The sequence below is a fragment of the Delphinapterus leucas genome, chromosome 9 (assembly GCF_059928025.1).
Source record: "Delphinapterus leucas isolate spDelLeu-1000000601 "Yukka" chromosome 9, BTC_Dleu_Yukka2, whole genome shotgun sequence".
NCBI lineage: Eukaryota > Metazoa > Chordata > Mammalia > Artiodactyla > Monodontidae > Delphinapterus > Delphinapterus leucas.
Genome location: NC_143137.1, coordinates 40,908,287 through 40,934,960, shown reverse-complemented (window position 1 = coordinate 40,934,960; position 26,674 = coordinate 40,908,287). Strand labels below are relative to the sequence as shown.

General features: G+C 40.1%; 1 protein-coding gene across 6 annotated transcripts in view; it reads right to left on the bottom strand.

The window, feature by feature from the left end:
- The window catches only part of AOAH (acyloxyacyl hydrolase), a 166,966-nt gene extending 140,648 nt beyond the window's left edge, over window positions 1–26,318 (bottom strand). For 2 of the 6 annotated variants that reach the window (XR_016394296.1, XM_089917521.1), the window contains exons 1-3: window positions 25,862–26,318; window positions 17,032–17,178; window positions 7,255–7,321 (exon numbers count right to left, since the gene is read on the bottom strand). Coding sequence is in view for 5 of the 6 variants with exons in the window: in XM_089917521.1 (XP_089773647.1) it covers window positions 7,255–7,321; window positions 17,032–17,178; window positions 25,862–25,988 (341 nt within the window). In the remaining variant the exon portion in view is untranslated. The remainder of the gene's footprint in view (window positions 1–7,254; window positions 7,322–17,031; window positions 17,179–25,861) is intronic. The other 4 variants (XM_089917519.1, XM_089917522.1, XM_089917520.1 and 1 more) reach the window with 4 other exon arrangements.
- Between the last annotated feature and the right edge of the window lie 356 nt (window positions 26,319–26,674).

Genomic DNA, 26,674 nt, shown 5'->3' with positions numbered 1-26,674 from the left:
GCTCTTTGTTGCTGCACGCGGGCTTTCTCTAGTTGAGACGATTGGGGGCTACTCTTCGTTGTGGTGCGTGGGCTTCTCATTGCTGTGGCTTCTCTTGTTGCGGAGCACGAGCTCTAGGTGCATGGGCTTCAGTAGTTGTGGCACGTGGGCTCAGCAGTTGTGTCTCATGGGCTCTAGAGGTCAGGCTCAGTAGTTGTGGCACACGGGCTCAGTTTCCCAGAGGCATGTGGGACCCTCCCAGACCAGGGCTTGAACCCGTGTCCCCCGCATTGGCAGACAGACTCTCAACCACTGCACCACCAGGGAAGTCCCAGAACAACATTTTAATGTTTACTGAGCCTTATAGCAAAAAATCTTTGATATAGCCTTAAACACCTAAAATTATTTTCTTAGATGTAATCCAAATCACCTCTTTTCCTTTTAAAGCAAATATATTTATCTTTGACTTTTTCCCCTGAGTATGGTGTAAGGATAGTGCTCTTCAAACATTTTGGTTTATGTCTGGGTTTGAAGGGGTTAAAACAAACCTTCCATATTCATTTTCTACATGCCACCCCCAACACTCTTAAACCAAGAAGAATGAGTATAATGTACTGCTTCAAATGAAGGAACAAGTCATGTGTGGACTTTTAGTAACTTTTCCAAGTAAACTACTGACTCAAACTCAAATCAAAACAACAAAAACAAAGACTCCAGAAACATACATTGGTAATATCTAGAGACTAATTTTGGAAGGACAGTTATAGATTCTAGAAGCTATTTTGAAGGGTTTCTTCTCAACTCACAAGATCACTTAACTGTCCCCCTTCACTTGTACGGGTGGGTTCCTGGCAACTGTGTATATACTTCATATCTCCCGCCAGTTGATTGGTCCTCATTAGACTGCAATTCAAGTAGGACCAATCAGATTCTCTCTCAGGAAAATTTGGAATTGGTATTAAAAAGTATGACTTCATTCTGGGCTGTTCCAAGAAGAGCAGGAGCTATAGTGACTGGGGACTGTAATGTCATTTCCTGCCATGAGGACAGAGCATTTGGAAAGCTAGTCTGTAGGATGGGGTTCAGGCGGCAGAACCCAACGCGTGCAGTGAGGAAGAGACTCTGTTCCTGGTGGCTTCCCAGTCCTGTTTCCAGCTCTGTCTGAAGCCTGGATATTTTCCTGTCTTTAAGTTCCATGACATGCTTTAGGTGCCCCTGTAATAAATCCACTCTAACGCTTTAGGTGCCCTTGTAATAAATCTACTCTAATGCTTTAGGTGCCCTTGTAATAAATCTACTCTAACACGCTCCCCCTCCAACTATTACAGTGACTATCTCTACAGCTACTACAATCACTACCACCATTCTTCTCTCCCTGACCCTTCTCCTCTTCCTCTTCCTTCTACTTCACAAGCAAAGCTAAGTTGTTTCTGTCTTTTTGTTTTTTTTTGACTGAATGCAGTCACAGCCCACGCATGGGCCAGCCCTTGAGAAGCATTGGTGAGCCTGGCAATGCTTGGCCCTGTGACCAGGGCCTGGATGTAAGTCATTGGATCTGCTCCCTGGCTTCACTCCTATTTCTGCTTTATTTCTCCAATAACCATTCCAGCGACCCTCCATTGGGTTGTCCACTCCTCCAAGGGAGTTTTCTACCTGGACATGCAGAATAAAAAACGAGATTTAGAGACGTAAAACAAAAGCAAGGTGCAAACAAAACAAAATAAAACAGAAACGCATCCTGGTTTCACTTAGTGTGCATAAGTAGCACTTTTAATAGTTGCTGAACATTGAAACATCTTTAAAAGCTCTAATAATCTTAACTTTGGACTGCCAAGCAAAAAGTGCGAGGAGGAGCCTTGAGTCTTAATTTATATCATGAACCTTCTTGCAGAAAGAACTGCCCCAATATTAATGAAAAGCCTATTGGAGAAAGAGAGTCCATCTCAGAGATCTTTAAATATTTTGATGTGATCCAGGAATCCCATTCCTGGGCATCTATCAGGAAAAGATGAAAACTCGAATTTGAAAAGACACATGCACTCCAATGTTCATAGCAGCACTATTTAGAATAGCCAAGACATGGAAGCAACCTAAGTGTCTATCAACAGGTGAATGGATGAAGAAGATGTGATATGTGTGTGTGCGTGTATACACACACACACACACAATGGAATAAAAAAGAATTAAACAATGCCATAAAAAAGAATGAAATAATGCCATTTGCTGCAACGTGGATGGACCCAGAGATTATCATACTAAGTGAAGTAAGTCAGAGAGAGAAAGACAAATGTTATATGATACCACTTATATGTGGAATCTAAAAAATAGTACAAATGGACTTATATACAAAACAGAAATAGACTCACAGACATAGAAAAGAAACTTACGGTTACCAAAGGGGAAGGGGGAGGGATAAATTAGGAATATGGGATTAACAGATACACACTACCATATATAAAACAGATAAACAACAAGGTTTTACTGTGTAGCATAGGGAAATATATTCAATATCTTGTAATAAACTATAATGGAAAATAATAAAAAAGAATATATATATAACCAAATCACTTTGCTGTACCCCTGAAACTAAGACAATATTGTAAATCAACTATACTTCAATTAAAAAAAGAGATATTTCGATGGTCACTAGTATGTGAAAACATAGGCTGGGATCATGGCTTTCAAATTTCATTCCAGCTGAATGAGACTAACAATGTGACTGGCTAGATGGCTTTTCAGCTTTTTGTGGGCATCTGAGTTAAGACAGGAAAGCGAGCTCATCATGAGAGTCATCTGCTTGGCCCCAGGGTTCCTTCATAGGAGGTGGAGGGGAAGGTAACGTAAAGGTGACTAAGCTGTGGAACAAGCAGTTTGTGACACACAAGGTCCATTACCAAAGTAATGTCTACCAAGGGTCAGTAAATCAGGAGAGGGTGGCTGGTTTCACACATCTGTTCTCAACTTAATGGTTCATTTATTTAATTGATGACTGCTGTCTTTGGGGAGATCTGGTATTTTGTGGACTCAGGACGGTAATAAATAGGGCTCTGCTTAATCTTTTTTTTTTTTTCAACCTAAGGCCAATATCCCATCTGTGGCAATTCAGAACCACCAGAACTAACTCATCATATGGTGTCCAAGATCTATTCTCTTTCCCCTGCAAACAGAGCAAAATTTCAAGTAAGTGAACTTGAATATGGGAGTGGGGATGGTGGCCCCTCATTCAGCGAGTGAGACTTGTGTTCTCTGAACTGAAAAATAGAAGAGGGGAAGTGGGTATGTGGTTTCCCTCCCCAATCCTCTAAGATCAGAGCTTTATCATCAAAAGACTGGAATTGAGAAGCACCCCTTTGCACAAGAATAGAAAGTGCTGAGCCTCAGACATCCAGACAAGTGTAAGACCATGAAATGTGCAAGATGCAAAGAAGTGGCAAAGTAGCATGTGCGCTCTTAACCAACCTTGGGACAGAAGGCTTAGGTATACACAATTTGTGAAATCCTCAGGAAATCTCCAAACCCTTAATAACTATTCCCATCCAACATTGCCTTCTTTTTCCCGGAGCTGCAAATAAGACCAAAATGGTCACATTTCAATTGACATCCTTTACTACCTTTACAGGTAACAGAGTTGTACAGGAGTGAGTCATGTGGGGAGGAAGCTTCAACACATTCGGCAGAGCTAACTAACAAGTTTAATTAGGATCGTGGTAGAAGGAAGTCAATGCTGATGACTGGCATCATCATAAATCAAAAGAAGGGAGCACGGTCAGGGTTAAGTTTGAACAGACAGGTAGAGTGATAGCTTATGGCAGGGAGCAAGGACAGAGCCTTTCACACAAGGAAGCTCTCAGATTTAGACCTTTGACATCACTTTCAAAGGAGAATTTATACATTAATATATAACCACAGAGATACACTCACAGCATTGAAAGAAGATCTTCCTCATACGACTTAACACTTTTATCTCACTTCTGGACCACACACTTTGGAGTGTACTAGGAATTTAATCATTTCTATAAATCTTGTCATTACCTTGTCAATGGCTCAGTTGTATTATTGTACTTCATATTTTTGCTATTTAAATATACGTTAGTTACCTTTAAGTTGTACCAAAATTGTTTTAAACCCTGTTTTGCATTTTTCTTCTAAATATGTTAGTAGTTTAGGCCGCTCCTGATTTCTGAAATCTTATATTCCCTAAGTTTGGAATATAAGCTTTTATGATTGAGAGCATAAATAGATACCATGAAGCAAGGTGAGATGAACAGAAGACCAGCATCAGCTTTGCTATGGCAACCTCTGGCACAACAGAAGTCAAGACAAGGAAGACGGAGCACGTGGTCACTGGCTAGGCTTGGTTGCTCCCGGAAGTAGCCCTGCCCTGCCTGACCCAGGTTCTTGGGCTAATGAATGCCCGAGTACTCAGGTGTCCCACTTCCTAACAACATCCTGTGGTTCGCCTGTGGGTAGGAAATGTAACTGCTGAATAATTAGTCCATGAATCATTGAGAATTGACCTATGAAATAATGAGGAGGGATGCCCTCTGGGTTAGGAAACATTTATTATTGGAAGCCTGAAATTCAGGTAAAACTAAATCATAAGGTTGTCATGTTCAGGGTCTACATCAGCCCAGGACTGCATGTGATTGATTAAAATAAGCTGTAAGAAGAGGCCACCGTAGGAAGAGAAATTGCTATCAGCAAACAGCTAATATGGGTCCTGGAAAATTACACACAAACAAAACTAATAGTGGACGGAACCACAAAGGGGGATCATTTATTATATCTACCTTTCTTCAAAGTGGCCTCCCCCATACTAATGAGAATTAGTCACTTATGACTCTCAAAGGAAAAACTTTCTTCCCCTCCCCACTACCTATTCAGCCTCTTTCAGTGGCTTGCCAGACCCATTTTTTTCTGTGACTGTTTTCCACTTACTTCTCTGGTTCCCTGATCTAGGCCCAGGAAAACCTCTCTGGCCAAGCTGATGTTTCCCCCAGAGCACCTGGCTCAGACTAGGTGTGTAAACAGATTCATTGAATAGGCTAAATTGTTTTCTTTTCTTTAGTTCATCTGTAGTGATAATTTTATTTTTATAAAGAATTAATTTAACAAATGTTTACTAAAGGCTTTCTATGCTCAAGTATTGCACCAAGCCCTGGAGATACAAAACCCCCTGCTTTCCCTTCCTCCCTCCCTTCCTTCCTTCCTTCCTTCCTTCCTTCCTTCCTTCCTTCCACATATTCAGTATTTTGCTTAAGATGAATAAGTGTAGTCTTAGTTCTCAGAAGTCTTTCAATCTAGTTATCAACTCAAAAAAGTAAATGGAGAATTAAAGCACAAACAGACATGATAAGTGCTGTTTGCAAGTGCTAGGGGTTTGCACAGGATAGGAAGAGTGAGTGTGTCTGTGTGTGTGTGTTGGGGGTATCTATCTTAGCCTAGGGAGGGTCAGGAAAGCTTCCAGAGGAAATGACCCTGGAGCTGAGGTCCAAAGAAGTAAGATATTTTTGGGGTACAGGTTTTGGATGTGCCAAGCTGAGTGAACAGCTCATGCAAAGGTCCTGAGGCAAAAACCTTCTGATGTGTGGGGAGAATTACAAGTGGTTTGGAGCATGGTGTGCTGTGGAGCAGCCAGGGATGAGTCTGAAAATGTCCTCAGGGGTCAGTTCATAAAGAGCTTTGTGTAGGGGGCTAAGGAATCCTGCAAAGGGAGTGAAAATTTTATGTTGGAGATTGCCATAATTAGTTTTGCATTAAAAAGCTATCTAGCCAGCTAGGATGTGGATTATGGACTTGCAAGGCAATGGGCAATCCTGCAGGGCTGGGGTCCTACTAGGAGGCAGTGGCAGTAATAGAGATATGAGCTAAGAAGAAGGGGTCCCTGCCTTCCAAAAACTCCCAGTCCAGGGCCCAGGGAAAATCACTGACCACAGTAAAGGGAGGGCAATATAAATAGAGGCAGGTGCACAGCACGATGGAACACTGGTCATCCCTCGGGTCTGTATCATTTTAAGTTCCTTTTGTCTTTAGAATTCTGTAACTGCAGGCTACCCTTCTGTGGGGTTAGCTTCTCTGAGCCACTCTGCTCTGAGGCTAATATGAGGCATATAAAATAGGAACTATGTAAGAATGTTCACAGTAGCACTGTTCACAAGTGTCACATGTGGACAGTGCAAAACCAGAAAACAACCCAAACACCCGTCAATGGGAGAGTGAAGAAATAGACTCTTGTAGAGACACAATGGAATATTGTGTGCAGTCAGAGTGCATGAACTACAGCAGTGACACAAATCTATGGATGAATCTTAGACATACAAATTTAAGTGGTAAGTCCCCAAAGATTATGAACAATGTGATACCCTCTTCATAAAGTAAAGAAATAACCAGAATTTTAAAATATGCTTTAAAGGAATATATAAAATAAATATATTAATAATTATTTATTGTATTAGCATATATTATTTTTATGATTATAATTTATCATATTAATACATATATATAAAGACTATAGAAAAAGGAAACAAGAGAAAGATAAACATGGGATTTATTACTCGGGTGGAGAAAAGCTTGAGAATGAAGAGAAGGACCGTGTGGTCAGGGTAAGTTATTGTCAAGGACCTAGAATTTGCCTTGGGTGGTAATTTGGATGCTAATTACAGTATTCAAAGTAACTAGGTAAATAACTAAATAAGAAATACAAGAAAGCCATCTATGAATCCTTGATGAGAAAATGCCATGAACAGGAATATGATTTATCTGATCCAGTGCTCTGAGCTCAAAAAAGAGAAAAGAAAGAAAGGAAGCAGACAGGTAATGATAATGGCGCACATACAGGACCTTGAGGGGTGGGGCTGGAGAGAAGGCCGGGAAAGCAGCAGGTGGGAGGAGAAAAGGAAAGAACTTGAGAAGCACGTGGCCCGAGAACCCAGGAAGGAGTGTAGGGCAAGCGCGGGAGAAAGGGTCAAATTCCCATGTCCCGCCACTAGGATCTTGTCACTTGTTGGCATTATTGGTGAAATTCCTTCTGAAATCCTCTTGGAGAGAAACTGAGCCAGGTTACCACACTGTAATTCAAAGGGAGCCTTTGCCTAGGATCACAAAGGATCTGAGTCAGGTTTGAATTTTCCACTATTAACAAGAACTGGAGAGATATTACGCCCTTTTACAAAAAGTACCTCCAACTGGAAATGGAGCCAGCTACCTCCCAGTTTTCCTGCTTCCCCCCCATCATGTCCCAGCAACCAAATCAGAGTAATGTGCTGGCATACTCACAGTTTTATGATGTCTGGTCCAAATATGCTTACCACTAAGTAGCAGGTGGTCTTCAAGAACAGTTTTTCTAAGAAAAATCAGGGGAAATAAGTTATTTTTCATTATGATGAATTTAACACATGAGTTAATAATGATCTTTACTAGGAACTGAAGCTAAGTGCTTAATTTATTATTAATTCAAGCGATTAATTGTAAAGGTTTGGGAGAAATGTTACAGTTAATATACGCATGAAAATATCATTTCCATCTCAGGTTTATGTAAACGGCACTTTGTTTACTGTAGATGTTAAAGACCACTAATTTTTGATAAAAATACGGTTAAATTCTGGAGTCTCATTTTCTTTTGTACAGCAGGGAATGTCTGAATGTTGGAAAGGATCTCATTTGTTGATGACGACAGAAACAGGACTTGCTTTAAAGTAAATAATCTGAAATATTGCTTTGTTAAAAATATTCTCCTCTGATGTTCATTTGGGGAAAAAAGACTTTACTTTGGCTATTTAATTGTTGCTGTTGGTATTCCAGACATAAAAGGATACTAACTGTCACAGGTGTCCCTGCATTGCCATCTACACCAGAGAACACACACACACACACACACACACACACACACACACGCAAACCCATGGCCTAGACAACCTCCTTCCTGCTTCCCCTGTTATGAAAATACAGGAAGGCTTTATGGATTGGTCTGTTTGGACAAGGAAACCTGTTAAATCTCTGGTCCTGTTTCTCCAGTTTGTCAGCCGACTATGGAACCCTGGTAATTCTATGGAGGGCTTTTGCATGGTTAGGATGGACGGACTGTCCTGGGGACAGATGGGAAATCCTCCCTGAGAAAAATTTTTCTTGTCATATTTACCTCAAACTGGGCTACCAGTTGCTTGGAGAATAGGCACTATTCAGGATAAATATGGGAAAACTCTCTGGTACTTCAATTTTACTCAACGGTAAATAATGTAAATATTACTTTTATATTAAAATAGTTTCATGGGACTTTTTTTTGCAATAAAGCATGAGACTTCAAACACATTATGCTTTTGAAGTAGGGACTTAAAACTAATCTTACATTACTATTGACCTTACAGAAATAAAAAGAACGATAAGGAAATACTATGACATCTGCATGGCAGCAAATGAAAGGCAAGCTACCAAAACTGACTCAAGAATAAATATACAATCTTAATAGACATACAACAAGAGATTAAATTAGTAATCAAAAATGTCCCATAAAGAAAAGCCCAGGACCAGATAGCTTCACTGGTGAATTGTACCAAACGTTTTCAAAAATCATCTGAATAGATATTCTCCAAAGAAGTTATACAAATAGCCAATAAGCACATGAAACACATCAGCTGTTAAAGGAAATGTAAATAAAAACTACAGCGAGATACCACTTGATACCCACGATGATATGTGAGAATACAAATGACAGATAAGGGTTTCCCTGGGGGCGCAGTGGTTGAGAATCCACCTGCCAATGCAGGGGACACGGGTTCGAGCTCTGGTCTGGGAAGATCCCACATGTCGTGGAGCAACTAAACCCGTGAGCCACAACTACTGAGCCCGTGTGCCACAACTACTGAAGCCCGCGTGCCTAGAGCCTGTGCTCTGCAACAAGAAAAGCCGCTGCAATGAGAAGCCCGTGCACAACAACGAAGAGTAGCCTGCGCTCACCACAACTAGAGAAAACTCGTGTGCAGCAATGAAGACCCAATGCAGCCAAAAATAAATTAATTAAATAAATAAATTTATATTAAAAAAAGAGGTGGTTACTTTTATTTTTACAAAATGAAGGATAATAACAAGTATTGTTGAGGATGTGGAGAAATCAGAATCCTCATATTCTGCTGGTGGGTGTATAAAATGGTACAGCAACTTTGGTAAACAGTCTGACAGTTCCTCAAATGGTTAAATATTGAGTTGCTATGTGAGCCAATAAGCCGACTCCTAGGCCCAAAAGAATTCAAATATTTATGTACCCACACAAAAACTTATACATGAATGTTCATAGAGGAATTATATAAAATAGCAAAGAAGTGGAAATACCTCAACCCAAATGGCCACTAACTACTGAGTGGATGAACAGAATGGGCTATCTACACACAAGAAAATATTATTCAACTATAAAGAGTAATGACTTTCTGATACATGCTACAACATGGATGAACTTACATACATTATGCTAAGTGAAAGAAACGTATTTCTACGATTCCATTTACATGAAATGCCTAGAATAGGCAAATTCACAGAGGCATAAAGTCGATTAGTGGTTGCTTAGTGCTGGGGAGATTGGATGTTTGGGAGGTGACGGCTAAGGGGCATGGAGGTCCTTTTTGGTATAATGAAAATGTTCTAAAATTAATGGTGTCGATGGATGCACAGCTCTGTGAATATACTCAAAACCACTGAATCATACACTTCAAATGAGTGAATTGTATGGCATGTGAATTAAGTATCAATGCAACTGTTATAAAATAAAAACAGTACCCCTTGGGTGTTCCTCTTTAGGGGTGTCAAAAAAGCTCTGATGTCCCAAGTCTCAGACACCAGGGTTTCAGCACCAGCTAACTGGCTTCTGACCTTGGTCAGGCTGCTACCCCTTCTGGGTTTCAGTTTCCTCATCTGAAAAATGTAGGAGTAGGATTCAGTTCAGTTCCCTTCATTGTCTTGGAAGCTTGGAGGATTATGTAACTGACATTCAAAATTACGTGAACTTGCAAAGCACTTTGGAAATGAGTTTCCAGTATCGTTAATGTAAAACTAGTTTAGCCGAGAGCAGAGCAATTTAAAAATCGACACCAGGGTGTTCTTTGATATACTTGCAGTGCTGCCTGAAAGGCAGAGAACATTTTTCTTTTTTCTGGTAAAATAAGAGGTATTTGCATGTGTGTGTGTGTATTTTTTATAGAACATTATTTTGCTCAAGTTGAAGTGAGTGGCAGCAATGTTCTCCACACCCTCTGTGCAGGGCCATCTGAGCAATCAGTTTTCTCAAACAGATTCTGTGATGGTTAAGAATGAGAGGCTCCTGCAGAGATGGCTAATGTGGGACAAGAGATGGGCCTCTGAGAGCTAAACTTTAGATCAACACAGAAGGGTGCAGAGCAGAGAGAGGCAAAGTCTCTAGAAAAAGCCAGACAGGGCCCAGTCAGCCATGATCAGATGGTAACCTGTTACTGCTACAACTGAAGAAAAGACTGGCACTAACATAGTGCTAGTAACCTATCTGATATAAAATGTATACAGTTAAACCTTGCCCGTGACCAGGAAGGTACAAGAGCTTTTAATTTCTACAGAATCAAAAGGACTTGGAACAGCATAGGGAAAAAAAAAGTATGGCCATTCCCAAGGGCAAAGGAAGGTTAAAAAAGGAACAATAGGTGTATCCACATATGTGGGTGTAAATAAAATCGAGAACATCCCAAGTTGTAAGTCACTTTTATGTTTATCCTCAATTCGTTTCTCATAAGAAACTTTTGAGGGGGTGGTTATTTTTACCCTCATTCTATGGGAAGGAACTTTGAGGTTTAGAGAGGTAAGGTAAGGCTGCCCAAGAGCATAGTGGTTCAGTAAGAGATTAAAGTCTTCTACCCCAAAAGCCCAAACTATTTGTAGTATGCATTTCAACGTACTTAGGACATTTTATTTGATGCCTCATCTACCTCAGGTATGGCAGGTATACACTAACTACTCATTAGAAGTTTGCAGCACGGTGAGGTGAACTGACCACTGAGATAGTTTTGCAGCTATGTGTTCTGGGCTGCATGTGGATTTTCAGAACCTACATAATGTGAGGAGAGCTGCCTTCCTCATTTTAAGACGACATGAGTTTTTAGCTATCATACTCCATGGAGATAAGATTTCTGCACAGGTGACCCAGGAAACTGAAATACTAGCAAGAATCTGAGGGCATATGAGTCTACTGACCCCTGGTGAGAATGATTCCATTAATCATTTTTCCATTAACAATTCTGAGATTCTTCCAAGGTGTTTACTAGTGAGAGCCAGAGGCAAACGCAGTCGGTGAAACTGAAGGTCAGAAATACTTTGCACAATTCGAAAAAATTGTATTCCCAGGCATCAGAAAGGCCCACATGATTTACTGAGTGATTATTCTCAAGAATGTTGCTTGCATGGTTTCTCTGCTAAGGTTACGTTTTATATACTTGTTTAGCTTTGGAGATAAAAGCAGTACTACTTGAAAATAATTTTTTAAATAATAACTGTTTGTTGCTGTGCACATTTTGACTTCCTCTCTCTCCCGTTCTCACCAGACAGAAGGCAATACTGGGTGCAGGCAGTCACTGTGGACCAGGCCTATTATGTTTTCTAGAAGGAGAAATCTTTAGCTAAGGGTCAGACTATCTTTGTCACCTTATACAATTCACGTGATCATTCTGTGCACTCTTTCCTATCCACAAAGTGGAAACAGTAACGCCAACCCTGCCCTTATGTCTGTCAGGTGAAAGAGACTTTAATCCGAACTGAGTACTTTATTTCTATCTAGAGGTGAATATTAATTAATGAAATGAAAATAACTCCAAATAGCCTTATTAATCCTTTGAAATGCCTCCAATTAAAAGGTAACTCTCCACTGAAATACCAACTTTCCTTCCCTTGGCAAAGTGCTAGCCTCTATTTTGCCAGCATCTGACTTTTCAACCTCTCATTTTACCTCAGCAGACTAAAATTTTCTGTTATGAGTCAAAAGGAGCCAAGGTGGAACCAGCAATCTTGGTTCATGTTGTTTTGTATTTTGCTGGTACATTGGGACAGGATCATCTGAGAAATAAGATTTTTACTCAGCCTTTCATCTTTGAACAACACAACTTTGCTTAAAAAGAGAAAATCAAACTCAAGGTAAAAATGGTGATATCTGTCAGTGTGGTCTATTACACAGAAATGACAACAATCAAAACAAGTCTTAATACTGATTATGACTTTTTAATTTTTCTTCCTTTTTGTAAAATGGTAATAACATTCTTCTTTCTCTAATTCAGAGATGTGAAAATATAAAGCAAGGTTTATAATAGATTTTGAATGTCCAATAAAAATGGGGATGGATAAATAAAATATGGGACGTTTATATGGTGAAGGACTATAGAGTAATTAAGAGGCTTGACCTAAGTCTATATATATCTTGACACATATAGATCTCAAAAACATAATGGTGAGTGAAAAGCAGAAGTTGCAGAGTCGTATATACAGGAAACATTGATGTAAAACTACAGTCCCCACAAGGGAGGATTCTGGAAAGATGATAGTGGAGGCAGCAGAGTTTGGGAATTTCACTGAATCTCTAAAAAAAAAAAAAATAGAGCTTCTAGATAGGAAAACCAAAACCCCATGGACGATACACAACAAAACTAGATATCTCCGCGAACCCCAGAATACAATTAAGGCAACGACAAAACACTCACAATCATGAGATTTAAGGGTTATCAACATCAGTGTGGGAGAAAGTAAAGGGAAGCAAAGGGATGAATAGCAGAATCTCCAAAATAGCCCACAGGTATTGACGACAAAGTATGGTGGGCCAATGAAGAACATCCCCAGATTTATATTAAAATCAGCTGAAACTGGGAGGGGTTTTGCCCACTGCAGTAGCACATGAGTGCAAAGGACTCAAGGCCATAAGGACTAAGGGGTTTGAGTGGTCAGGCATTTACAAATTCTAGAAAATGATCTACCAGACCTCCCTTCCAGGACAGGGTCCACACTGAGGGGAAACTAGTGGGTTTGGAATCAAAACTGAGTTGGACAGAAGCAAAGTAAAGAGAAAATCCAGGTAAAAGTGTGCAGAGGGACAGAACCAGAAAATTTCAAAATGCAAGCAGCCATGTGTTTATTTACTTACTTTTTAACGCTACACAAAAACAATGGAAGAAGGAGTTCTGTGCATTTGGAGAAGCTACCCTGAGTCACTTCTCTTTCTAAGAGTTTTTGAAAACTAATTTCACATAAAAATGAGCAACAGATATGTATCTAGGTCAACTCCCATACAAAGTTATTATAAGAAAAAAAAAAAAAAGAATAAGGAACAGAATCACATCCTTACAGATAGCAAAAGCATGCCAGAAAATCATGCCAAAAAAAGGATTAAAACATAACAGTATTTTAAAATGAGTGAGAAGCATTAATAAAATGGTATAAGACATGAAAGAACAACAGAAATCAGAATTGGAAAAACTCAGGTATGGAAATAAAAGAACTCAGGGAAGAAAACAAGATTATAAAAGTAATGAAATCTAAATTAGAATGAACACAAGAGGAAGGGAATACAATAGCTGTCGTTTTAAGAGAAATAGAATATGAAGAAGAGGAAAACTTTCAAGATAAAAAATAAATGAAGTGATAAAAAGTATTCATTCAAGAGATAGGCAAAATCGTGAATACAGGCAAAGAAGACTTAAAATATGGTTATTAGAAATCCCTGACAAAGAAAACCAAATCAAGGAAACTGACCAAATACTAAAAATTTTCCTGAAATTATAAAAAATGTATTTGAAACCACATATTAGTTTCAAAATGAGAGAATAAGAGCACACTGCATGCCTGAGAATGTCAATATACAACAGCCGACACCAAGACATAGTCTAGTTAGATGACTAAATTTTATAGAAGAAAAAAAATCCTTTGAACTATGCAAAAACAGCAAGTGACTTATAAGAAAAAGAAAATTAGATTATCATTAGGCTTTTAAATAACATATTTAAGACACTTAGGGAAAGAAACTGTGCCAAGGTTTTTTGGGGGTTTTTTTTTGGCCACACTCTGTGACATGTGGGGATCCTAGTTCCCCGACCAGGGATTGAGCCCAAACCTCCTGCAATGGAAGTGCTGAGCCTTAACCACTGGACTGCCAGGGAAGTCCCTGCCAAGGAGTTTTATATCCGGAAAAACACTGACTTTCTAATATAAAGGACAAGCCAGCTTGTTATCAATGTGCAAGAATTCAGGGAATATTGTTCCCATGAGTCCTTCCTGAGGAATGAACTTTAGACAGCACCTCGACTAGAGAGACATCTGCATAAGGGCTGGTGGTGAACATCAATCTTACAGTTGCTGATGGAACTAAAACTAAATGAAGATGAAAAGGAATGTATATATTGTACGTAATGGCCATATACTCAAATAATGGAGAAATGAGGCTATCATATGTGTAAAGAAGGATAGGTAAATGAGTAATTATGAGATATTTTAATTCTATCAATCCCCCTGTCCTTGAGAGTTAGGACTTTGAGTGTGGAAAGAAGAAGATACAGATATGATACAGAAGAAGCTAAGAAAAAAAAATCCTGCAGTCCTGAATTTGAATTTGAAGTGTCAGAATGAACTCATATATTTTATATTAAAATAATATATGTAAATGTATATATGTATATTTTCTATCATTGTCAACAGAAGAAGTCTAGAAAGAATGACCAACTGAGTAGCAATGACATTCCTATGCACCCAGATCATGGTCTTAATACTATTTCCCACTAAAAGAAACCAGAGCTTCTAAGAAATGACTGATTTCAAGCCTGGGGTTGGAAATGTACAAGACAGGCTGGAACAACTTGTCACACTAGTTAGTGAGGAAGCTACAAAGACTACTTAGACTTATGTGGAAAGGACCCAGGAGCCAACTTGAAATTCCTACTGGTCAAAGATGAGAGAATTTGAGCTTTAAAGGGATAATAAATGAAGTAGTCTGAAACTCATCAAATGTGTATAAATTCATGAGTTCATAATGATACTTTAAAGAAAACCAAGTGACTACTTTGGGATGATACTGTAAAGGCAATGAGTTATTTGAAAACTGGCAAGTAAAACAAAAGAATCAAGCATTTATCCTGCCTTTCTTAGCATGAATAATAGTACCATTAGGAACTGTGGGGAAAAACATCCCTAAGCTATGATGACGATGAGGGAAACTGTCTCTAATATATTTCAACTACTAAAGGAAATATAATTGATAGATTAGAATAGCACCATTTTGCAACCTCCAATGAACTGATAGACCTAGTCATAGAGCATGAACAGCTGCTAATATCACAAAAATAAAAAAGAGAAAACCACTTATGATGGCCTCCTGTTGAAAGGCAACACCATCACTTACAGCCTTGCCAAAGAAATCAAACTGGAGTCTCATCAAGCCTCTGGATCTAGCTGCCAATTTTCAGGAAATACAGAGCACAGAGAAACATATTCAATCACACCACAGGGATGCCATCAGCAAAATGCAGAAACTCTACACGACAGATTCCACAGCTAAATTACAAGGAAAAGGAAGGGATGGAAAGGAAACTGGTAGATTAAAATCGACTTAAAAGACACATCAAAAATTTAAAAACTGGGCAAGACTATGGTGTCTGGAGATACGCAGTTGGGTGATAAAGCTATAAAGCAATACAAGGAAATGATTATAGTAATCTTCAGGATGTTGTTTTTTTAGGGGGGAGGAGGAATTTATGATGGGTTGGGGCATGTGGATGGGACTTTTGGAGCAGCTACCTATCTGTTCTTTCCTGACCTGTGCTATGTTTACAAGGGTGTTCACCTTTCAATAACTGATAAAACTCTACATTTATTTTGGGTTTTTTTATTTGTTTCCTTTTATCAAGAAAAGGTTAAAAAATTATCCACAGACAATACTACACATAGTCTATGGATTCATACAAGTGAATGTAAAAGTATAAAATTTGCCAAACCCAATGCCCATCAAGTTCCTATGAGTGGTTCCATCTAGGGAGGTGGTAGGAAAATGTAACTGGGAGTGGGGGAGGCCAAAGGGCGTTTCAAGTTTATTTGTTACCTTCTAATTCTGTGGAAATATGTCAAAATCTTAGCAATGGTCAAACCGGGACATTGCAAACACATGTATTTGTGTATTATCCTCTCCCAGTCTTTATTTTTGAATTCTAAAAAAATGAGCTTATGAGTATACATTGAGACTGCATGCAATAAATTTTCTGAAAATGTTTTGATGCCATTGACACAATGTCTGTTAAATCAAATATAAAATTGTCATGAGTCCAACTACCTTACTTAAAAATAATAATGTAGGCATCTTTGAAGAATTTGTTCCTTAACATTAAGTGAATGAAAATTTGACTCTCGAAGTTTATTCATTGTGATTGTACACCTAACAGTATTCTATAAGAGAAACAGCGTCAATATTTTCTTTCTGCTGAGAGTGTAAAAAACTATACAATTTGTTTAAACCACCAATCATTTCCTCCTTTTGCAGGATGTGTAAAGGATTTTATAGAAATCCAGTTCAAATCAATGGAATGTCCCCAGATTATTTTCCCATTTGGAGTTTTAAGATCCATTGTCTCCTCAGCCTAAATAAAGCTCTGTGTTAGAAAGGAGGTGCTTGCATCTGAGAATGTGTATGTGGTTAAATTAACATAAATCATTGAAAATTATTCATTATTCATAATTTTGACCTTCTCGGTACTTAAGGCCATGATCACCAGGTGGGCAAATCATTATAAATGTGACACATAAAACAACAATCGGCCATTCTACATTTTATTCCCTAAATGTCCACAACAATCTCATTCTGCCATGAGAGAAAATGAATGTCAGGGGAAAAAAATTGCCTCAAGTATTTTTTTGTGTCTTCCTTTTAATTTCTATGAGCTCCATAAGAATATCAACTCACAGAAATAGCACAATCAGATTCTCCTCTGTGAGCACATGTAGGGTATAAACTCACTCGTGATGGCTCATGAATGAAAAAAAAACGCAGACCCACAGCCAAGTGAGCCTTTCTGTATTTACCAGGCAAGTAGCTGCACAGTCTCTCCATTGAGGTCTGGACCGTTGAGTTGTGAACTTGAGCAAGCTGTTCAATCACAGACACCACCAGCACACACCCTGCAAGGGAGCAGAAATCAGCCACGTCACATGGAAAGCTGTGCTGGAGGGCTGGGGGAAAGAAAGGGGATATATGAGTGTCCTTAAAAACACAAACCTTTCTAAAACAGAGAACTTGTCTTTGCCATGCTTTTTATAATCAACCATGCATGTAAATGCACTGAGTTGTAGTGAAATATGAAGTGTGGTAAGAAGATTGTGTATTTGGGGGTCAGAAAGACTGGTTATCAGCTTACCTTTGTCACTTGTAAGCTATGTGACTTGGGGGAAGTAATTGAATCTTGCTTTGTTTCCATTTCTTTTTGATCACTATCTCCTGTAAATGGGGAGATAGTGCACGGAAGACATTTACAGGAGATGGTGCATGGAAGACAGCCACCACTGAGGAGGAGCTCAGTGGACAGTGGCTCCTTTCCTGTCCCCTCTCCTTTGCTTCTGCAGGACAGCTTCACTGTGAGTAAGATCATTCTCACCCTACACATTCTCAGCCCTAGGGTCAGATTTTTAATTGTAGAAAAGCAGCGGAAATTGCCCAACATTTGGAGTCAGAAGACCTGGGATTGAGTCTTGCCCTTGAATCCTGGACTTACCACCCATCCTTTCTAAGCCTTGTTTTCCTCACTGCAAAGTAAATAAGTTTCCCAAAGGGCTGCTGTGATGATTAAATGAAATAAAAGTGCAAGTGAAGGTGCCTTTGAAATCATACACTATTGTAAAATATTATTTTACCTCCCAGCTATAAAGCACTCTGCTTGAAAGCATGTACCAATATGATAAGTGTCTAGAAGGAACCTTGGATTAAATTAGGAATATATTCCTTAAGCTACCTTGATGTATGATGAGTGTGAAGGCTCAGAACTGCTAGGCTAATACCCCTAGAAGTTTCTATCACCAGCCTTCATCTCCTAAACTGCTAGGGAAGCCCAAACCTCCTTTGTCCAAAGGGAGGGGACTCTTCTATACACAAGAGGTTGGTTGGTCAAAGATAAGTAAGCCTGAGAAGAAATTGTTAGGCTTTGTTTAGATAGGAGGAGTAGTACTTATTGGCAGAGGTTGGTTTCCAAGGAGGCAAAAGAAGGATTACATCCAAAGTAAAGAAGTTCCAGGGTGCCTGGCCCAGAAGTAAGCTCACTGCTATCCACCTGCTCAAGGAGCTGGGGACCCAAGTTCACATGCAGTGTCATTAAAACCAAATTCCCACTAGGAATCCTTGAGGGAAAGTGGCTGATAACAGATGTGAATAGTACAATTGGGCATTTCTTTAAACCTCTCATAAAATGAGAGATTACCAACAAAGAGGGAGAGATTTCCACCTTTCTAGACACTGCAACACCTGAGCAAGCTCTGGCCTCGTTTGTTCTGTACCCTCTGGTAAGGCTGGGCAAAGCTGGGCTCACCAAATCTGAGATACTTCGATCTTGATAACCATAGTCTTACTGCTCTGGGAGCACCTACTTCTGGGACATTTATCAACATCAGTTACCAAGGTTGATTGGATGTGCTTTTAGCCTAATCCATGCATTGAGGGTTTTATTACATTGCAATGAATTCAGTAGCTGATACTTATTAGCACTTTACAGCCTAAAAAGCATTTTCATATATATTTTGTTTTATTTTAAAAATAACTTTTCAAAAAAGATAGATGCAATGCAATCTCATTTCAGAAAAATTTTAAGATACACAACAATGTAAAAAAGATAAACATCACTTAAATCACCCAGAGATAAACCAATTTCACTTTTATTTTAAATATATAAAATATGTTTAATATATGGGAATATTTTCAACATTTATAATGCACTATTACACCTTGATTTATGTCCCTGCTAATCACCTGCTAAGTTAGGTGGAGTGAAATACATTTTAATAACTGCAATTGAAAATAATTATAAGTAATTATACTGCAGTGTGACAAGAGGATGCAATGTGGTATAGTTGAAAAGGGAGAAGCTTTGGAATAAAAAATAAACTTTTTTTTTTAAACAAGGTTCAAATACTGGATCAGTCACTTAAAATGGTAACTCTGAACAAGTTACCTACCCTTCTGGAGCCTCTTTTTAAGAATTTAGAGTTAGAGCATAAGTTCCTTGAGGGCAGGAATGGGGTCTTAGTATCTCTAACTTTGAGTGCCTGACATAAGAGCCTGGTTTGGAGGAAGGAGATAAGAGATGTTGGCTGACTTGAAGCCAACTGACTGGAGAACCAACCGAGGGACACTTCAGTTGTCACTTGCTGGGGACCTCCATAGGAAACGGTTAATGGATGCAACTGAATTTGTGTTCTGGCTCAGTCATCCCACTGACGACATTGCTTACTGTTTGTTCCATCTCATTACAGGAAAAGGCTCCACTTTTCATCCTGGTGTGAAACAACCAGTGCCCTCTCTTAAGTCAACCAGCAGATTCTCTAGCAAATGGTCACGATGTGCAGCTCAGGATCAAAGAAGAACGCGGTGGAGATTGGGTTGAGACCTCGAATAGCAATCACTTCATACGGAGTCTTATCAATGAGCTGCAGCATCTGGCACCCAGAATGGGCTTGAAACACAGGCATGTATTTATTTTCATCCTTGGAGTGGAAGGATGAATGCAAAGAGAATTGCGCTGCTTGAGACCAACCTGCTCCTTTGTACTTACAGATGTGGGCTTTTCTTTCACTCAGAGCAATCCCAACAAGGACTCATGACTTTTGTGGCTCCTTAGCACTGCTGGCTAAAATTGGAAATCATTAGATAAATAAAAAGGAACCAAGAAAAAGTCAGCTGTCTCTGAAGATTGGGTGGATCTTGCCACGAATGCCACTCTGCCTAGTGAAGAGTTATTATGATCAAAAGGACCCTGCAGAAAAGCAGGTAATGGGGCTTGAAATATGTAAACGCCCATGTTGGGCTCAGCTTTGATTTGAGTCCTGCTCACTTGGACATCCCTGCCCATTTCCAGCGAGCTCAACTCCCACTGGATTGTTAATTTAGGGTCTGCAGTGAGGTGCGTCCTGAATCCTTTAGCAGCAAGAATGGAGAAATTGACTTTGCTATAGTTTCTAATAAGAGCTTTTACTGTCTTGACAGGCTAAAAAAATGTTTTTCCTTGGAGAAATGCATGTGCAGAGTAATTCCTCCCCTTATAGACTATTCTCTGGCTGCTAATAAAAGGCCTGGGTCTGCTAAGCAAGTTTGTCCAAGCAACTGTTCATTTAGGAAGTGATGAGAGTGGGTGAGAACTACGTATTTTGCTCAGTGGTCACTATCTGAAATCTCCCATATGGAAAATCTCTTCTCACCTGGCAACTGAAAATAATGAGTATAATAGAAACAGACACCCCTGATATTGTAGGAAAAGAAGCAAATAGGCCAGAATAAAAACACCTGCCACAGCAATCAGCTTCTAGACACACATCTCAGGTAGACTGCAGACTGTACCACGGAATCCTTTTGAAATGAAACAGAACTCTTGAAACTCTAATTATAATCATATCTGTGCTGGCTGGAAATTCAGCCAACTGCAGAGAGCAGTCTAGTAGATTTCTCATTTGTCTGAAGCCTACACTTCATTGAGAAGCCTTGAAAGCACCTGGCAGTTGTCAGAACCAGGGTCGGCGTGACTACACTCCATTTTTGACCCTGAGTCAGGGCATAAATAATTCATCACATGGCTAGAATGTTCTCTGCAGATTTCAAAGAATTTGCATACATTATCATCTCATTCAAACTTCTGAACAACTCATAGATGTAGGAATTACTGTTCTTATTATTGTATAGACCAGCAATCGGAGGCTCAGAGAGCTTAGATGCCTTGCCAATTATGTAGCTAGTGAGCAGGGGAGCTGGGACTGGAACACAGTATGTATTGAGTCCAGGCACCATGCTGAGCTATGAGTACACGCCGAGAACAAACAGATATGATTCCTGCCCTCTCAGAGATCATACTCTATTAGGGAAAAGTGATTGTAAACATGTAAGCACGCATGCAATTATAAATAATTTTAGGTGCTATGAAGAAAAGGAACAAGGTGAAGTAACAGAGGGCAACAAGGACGAGGTGGTATGAACATTAACTAGAGCTGATAGAGAGAGAAGGCTTCTCTGAAGAACACACACAAAAATGGCTCATATAATGGAAAGGAGCAAGCAGGGTGAGAAGCCAGGCAGGCTTTGTAGGTAGGAGGAACTGGTGCCTACCTTACGGCAATGAGACTGGGAAAACCTGACATTAGGAGATGCGATGCAGGCATAGGTGGAGGTCAGGTCTGTGGGTTTTGTAAATGGCGAAAGAGGTAGGGATTCAACCTGAGAGGAATGGGAAACTGTGAATGGGCTTTGTGGAGAGGGCTGCTGCTATTTGATCTGTGTCTTTAAAATATCATGCTGGCTGTCATGAGGAGGAAGGATCTTGGGGGCGGAGAGATGAAGAAGGAGGCTATTTTGGTCCTGGAGAGAGGTGACCGCTGACTGGATAGAGTAAAGAGTGGCAGTGGGGATGGAGGAAAATGGGCAAATCTGGAATCTGTTATGGAGGCTGACCCGATTGGATTTGTTAATAAATTGAGGAGAAATGTGAGAATCAAGGATGACTCTTGTTTCTGGTTTGGGCCCTGGAGAAGCGTAGAGCACAGGTTTTAGAGTCACACCACACCTGGATTTGGGCCCCTGCACCCCTGTTGGACCAGCATGACATTATCAAGTGCATTCCTCACCTGATCCCTCTCTCCCCACCCAATGCCCCTCCACAAACACCTAAATTCTGTTCTCAGATTTCGTTAATCAGGTGGGAGCAGAGGATATAGTTTTATATGTTGTAATTCTAATCAACAACTTTTATCCCAGATCTTTCTCATGTTGGTGAAGAGAAAAGGAAATAAGAAAGAAAGGTAGGAAAACAATCACCCAAAATGATCCTACAGCCAGCTTTGTTTCCCTAAGATATTAGTTATCAAGCCAGAGATGGCAGCACACAGCCCAGGTATGAACACTGAAACTTCACTTTTTCTTCTGCATCCTACTCTCAGTCTGGACCTGGATAGGGAGAGTGGGTAGGAGAAGAAAAGAGAGTGGAAGGGAGGAAAGAGAAGGGAGAAGTTATGGTACAGCAGAGACTGAAGAATTTGTGGTTCAGACAGACCTGGATTCAAATCTTGCTTCTATTACTTATGAGCTGTTGTATTTGGCAGGATGGTTAAACTCTCTGAACCCAGATTTTGGTGCCCACAGAATAGAAAAATAAAGCCCTCTTGAGTGGTATGTTAAAAATGGCCACAGACTTTTTATACTTCCTCCCATGAAGAGGTGATATCTATTTTCCAGGCTTTGAATCTGGCCTTGTGACCTTGCTTTGATCAGTAGAATATAGAAGTGAGAGCATGTCAGATCCAAACCTAGACCTCAAGAGGCCTTGCATCTTCCCTTTTGCCCTTTTAGACCTTCTCACTAAGCTGAGGGCAAGTGGAGATGGAGCAGCCTCAGGCAAAAAGGTCAGAGTCTGACTGTTCTTCCTGAAGTTCAAGCAGTTTTTCAAGAATAAACATTCCTCAATTCATTGTGTGCCATTGGTTGATTTTTAGTGTCCTGAAATGGTTGCTTGTGACGGTCTTTCCAGTTTTATGCTTGGTCTTAGATGGACTTTGTCCAGGGAAAGATTCAGGTGGGGACTTTGTCCTCTACACTAACATTGAAAAACAACTACTATATGAGAGAAAGGGTATGGTAGTGGAGTAATTTGTTTTCCTTTCCAAATTCTGAGTGTGAATGCCAGGAGAAAAATCTTGAATATCAAGCCCCTCTCCCTCAAAAACAAAACAAAACAAAAAACGCTTCAACCCACAGCTTACTCTTCATCTATGAACTTCTACTATATAGTCGTGCCTATTTGGTGAATCACTTTGGGACCAAGTCACATCAATTCTCTTTTGCAATACTATCTGGTGTTTAGTTTGAAGACTTTTTCTTTTTTAAGCATTTCTATGAGTGGTAGGCAGAATGATAAGATTACTGTCTCCTGATGTAGAGGCCTTACTTAATCCCCTCACCTGAGTGAGGGCAGAACCTGTGAATGTGATTGGATATCACTTCTATGATTGTGTTACGTTCTATGATAAGAGAGATTTTGCATATGTAATTAAGGACTCTAGTTAGTTTACTTTGAGTTACTCAAGGTTATCCTGGGTGGACCCAACATAATCAGGTGAGCCCTTTAAATGTAGAGAGCTTGCTCCAGCAGTTCTTAAACAAGAAAGAAATAGCTACGTTATTAACTTCCTTGGCAAAGGGGCAGCCTCTCAGAGCTGAGAGTGATCCTGGCTGACAGCTCGCAAGCACATGGGACCTCAGCCCTGCAAATCCAAGAACCTGAATTCTGCCAACCACTAGTGAACTTGCGAGAGAACCTGAGTCTCACATCACATGCAGCCCCATGTGACATCTCGATTACAGCCTTGTAAAACTCTGAGCAGAGAACCGGGTTATATTATGTCCAGACTTCTCATGTGCAGAAACCGTGAGATAATAAATTTATGTTGTTTTAAACTGATGAATGTGTGGCAAGTTATTACACAGCAATAGAAAGCTAATACACTATGAAATCTTTTTTCATAAGTGAGTCTTCCCTTAAGATATCCAAGATTTGAGAATTTGTATTTGCATAAGATGTAGATTCACATGTAATTATTCAGTTTACTCAGGCCTTTTTGCCTTATGATAGGTTTAAATGCAGGACTTCCATAGCTTATTTTCAATATTTTTTTTCCTGATTTCCAAAAGAATACATAATCACAACCTCTTTGGGTACTTAGTATGTACCAAGCACAGTTCTAAGTCCTTCATGTGTATTTACTCATTAGCCCTCCACACCACCCAAGGATGCAGGTCCCATGTAATCTCATCTTACAGATAGGGGACACAAGGTACAGAGGGTGAAACTGTGCCCTTAATGTCACATATGTACAGAGTGGCAGAGCCAGGATTCCAATCCAGGCAGTCTGACCCCAGAGCTTAAGCTCTTTTGCTCTTAACCACCATGTCTTACTATTGTTTTTGCAAGCTCATCTAGAAAATGTGGAAAATTCAGAAATGCACTGAAAAGAGATTACAAATCATTTGTAACCTCATCACTCATAGATAACCATACAACAACTATTGGCATTTTGCTGTTCATCCTATCTGGGAAGACAGCTATATAAATAGAGAGATAGGCACATTATATATAATTTTATGGGGATTTTACTCTGCTTAATGCTTTGCAACATTCTTTTTTTCCCCTCTTTCTCATAGTACATTTAAACTATGATCTAGTTTACTGCCCACCCCTTCCCTCCAAAAAAGAAAATTTTCACTTTCTCCTTAAAGAAAAGCATACTGCCCACTTGGATTCTTCTGGTTTTGCTCACTTTGGGACCTTTCACAGAGTTGTGGACCTCTCTCTAGAGTGCCTTTGTGGTCCTTCTCTTCAGGGTTATGCCCCAGAACAATCCAGGAAAAAAAGAAAAAAAGGCAAAGGTGAGTTTAGTGAAAATTGAGATGATCAGAAACCTACCATCTGTGCCAAGGTTGGGATTAAATTCTGTGATAATCTAAAAATAAAAGTAGGGGATTAAGGAGAGGGCAAGTGTGAAGAGTGGGGGACAAAGTGTAGAGGGCTGCAGCTGCAGCTGGGAACCAGAGGGCATCTGGCTACACCTGAAGGGTCTGCAGGGCCCGCGAGGGTGGAGGTGAGCAGCTTGTCAGCAGGGAGTGACTGTGGATTCTGTTGAGAACAGCCCATGAGCTGCACCAGCCATGACACTTCACTGTGGGAGTTCTGAGGGCCGAGAACCGTGTCAGGGTGATACACAAGCCCTCCCCAAGGACTGAGAGCAACCCTCAGACAGGGGAAAAAGAAGAGAGCCCTGAATTATCCAGAGGAGACTGAATTTAAACACATGAGTGGAAAGATGAAATGTTTTCTGCCCTCAGCAGCAATGGTGGTGGCTTATGAACAAGTGTTCAGCTATAGAGAAATAGAGAAAATGAAACTTCTGTACATGTAAATTGTGATCATAAATTTTCAACCTTCTCTGCTGGCTCTGTCTAAATCTTTCCTATTTTTGTCAGCAACATTGTCATTTTACCATTCATGCTGGTTGAAAGCTTAGGATCACGTCTTCCCCTTTATCTTTCAAACTATAAAGTCATCTCTGACCACTGTGTGTGTGATGTGGTTCGGGGGGGAGGAGGTTTTATCGGACTCTGAAGGCATTTTATATATTTAATCAAACATGAATGAGGCAAAAAAAAAATTTTTAAGCGCTTTAAAAAGATTCCTTGAAAAAAAAAACAGAAGTATGGAAGTGTTAGGTTGCTCAAAGTTTCAGACTGTAAGGGACAGAACAGAGGGGGAGGAGGTGGCAGCAATTCAAAGGTCAAAGTCCATCTTCCTTCTACTGTGTAACGCTGCCTACTGTCCCGAAAGGAGGTAAGAATTTCAGGCTTTTATAGTTGCCCATCCAGGGGGAAGAAATTCCAGTCGCCAATGAGGTGGAAGACTTTTAATTCAAACTAGCAACTATATAGCATATGCTTCTATACACACAGATGTGCAGGTAGTGTGAATGCTTACCCTAAGAAGAAAACTTTTCGACGCTGGTAAGGTTATTGGTGTCTTACTTGGAATCTTGGAGCTACGGATGCCATTAAATAGGTGATTTACTATGCAAGCCAAGGATTTGACCCCGTGATATCCACATTAAAAATAGAATATTTACATACCTATACAGACTTGGCCTTTGGAGCGTCTGGTGCCGGGCTGGTGGTCATAGGCTGGAGAGGCCAAGGTGTGAAGGGTCAGGAGAAAGAACAGAGGAGTGGCCATAAGGATTTTCCAGGGTGGCTTCATCTCGGAGCTACTGCACCAGAAGACACCAGCCTGGGGACAGAAGCGGACGACTAAGGGATGCTGATGTTGAGGCCGAAGGATCGATCAGTCTCTCTCCCCTTCTCTTTCGTTTTCTGACACACACACACACCACACTCACATACACACTTTTCACTATGACAGAGCCCTGAGAGAGAGCCACACTGGCCTGGGTGTGGGAAGAGCTGGAGTCGCTTGCACACCGTTCTTCTAAGCTACAAACTGCAAGACAAGGAAAAACCCAGGTGCAGCTGAGGCAGCAACAAGCGCTTCTGCACTTGCTGGCTGAAGTCCGCGGCTGTGAACCCCAGGAAACTCGAGGCTTGCTGGAATCGTCCCGCAGCCTGGTTAGGCGGCCCTTCCTCTTTCGTTCTTGCAAAACAAAACTAAGTTAAAAGTAAAACCAAAGAAGAAAGCCTCAACCACAAAAACAGCAGCCTTTAGCAATTTGATCAGCAGTTGTTCACAGGCTGTAGAAATTATAATCCGTTGTATTCAGAAGTTTAGTTTTGCTCTAAACAGTTTTATATGGTGAGGTTGGGCTCCTTATTTTGTTCTTAAAGAATATTCTGGTCAAGTAGTTATTTTCCTCTGGAGAAGTTGGATTATTCCTTGAAGGGTCAAGTTTTCCCAAGGCCATTCATTGGTGTTCAGAAAATGAACAGTGA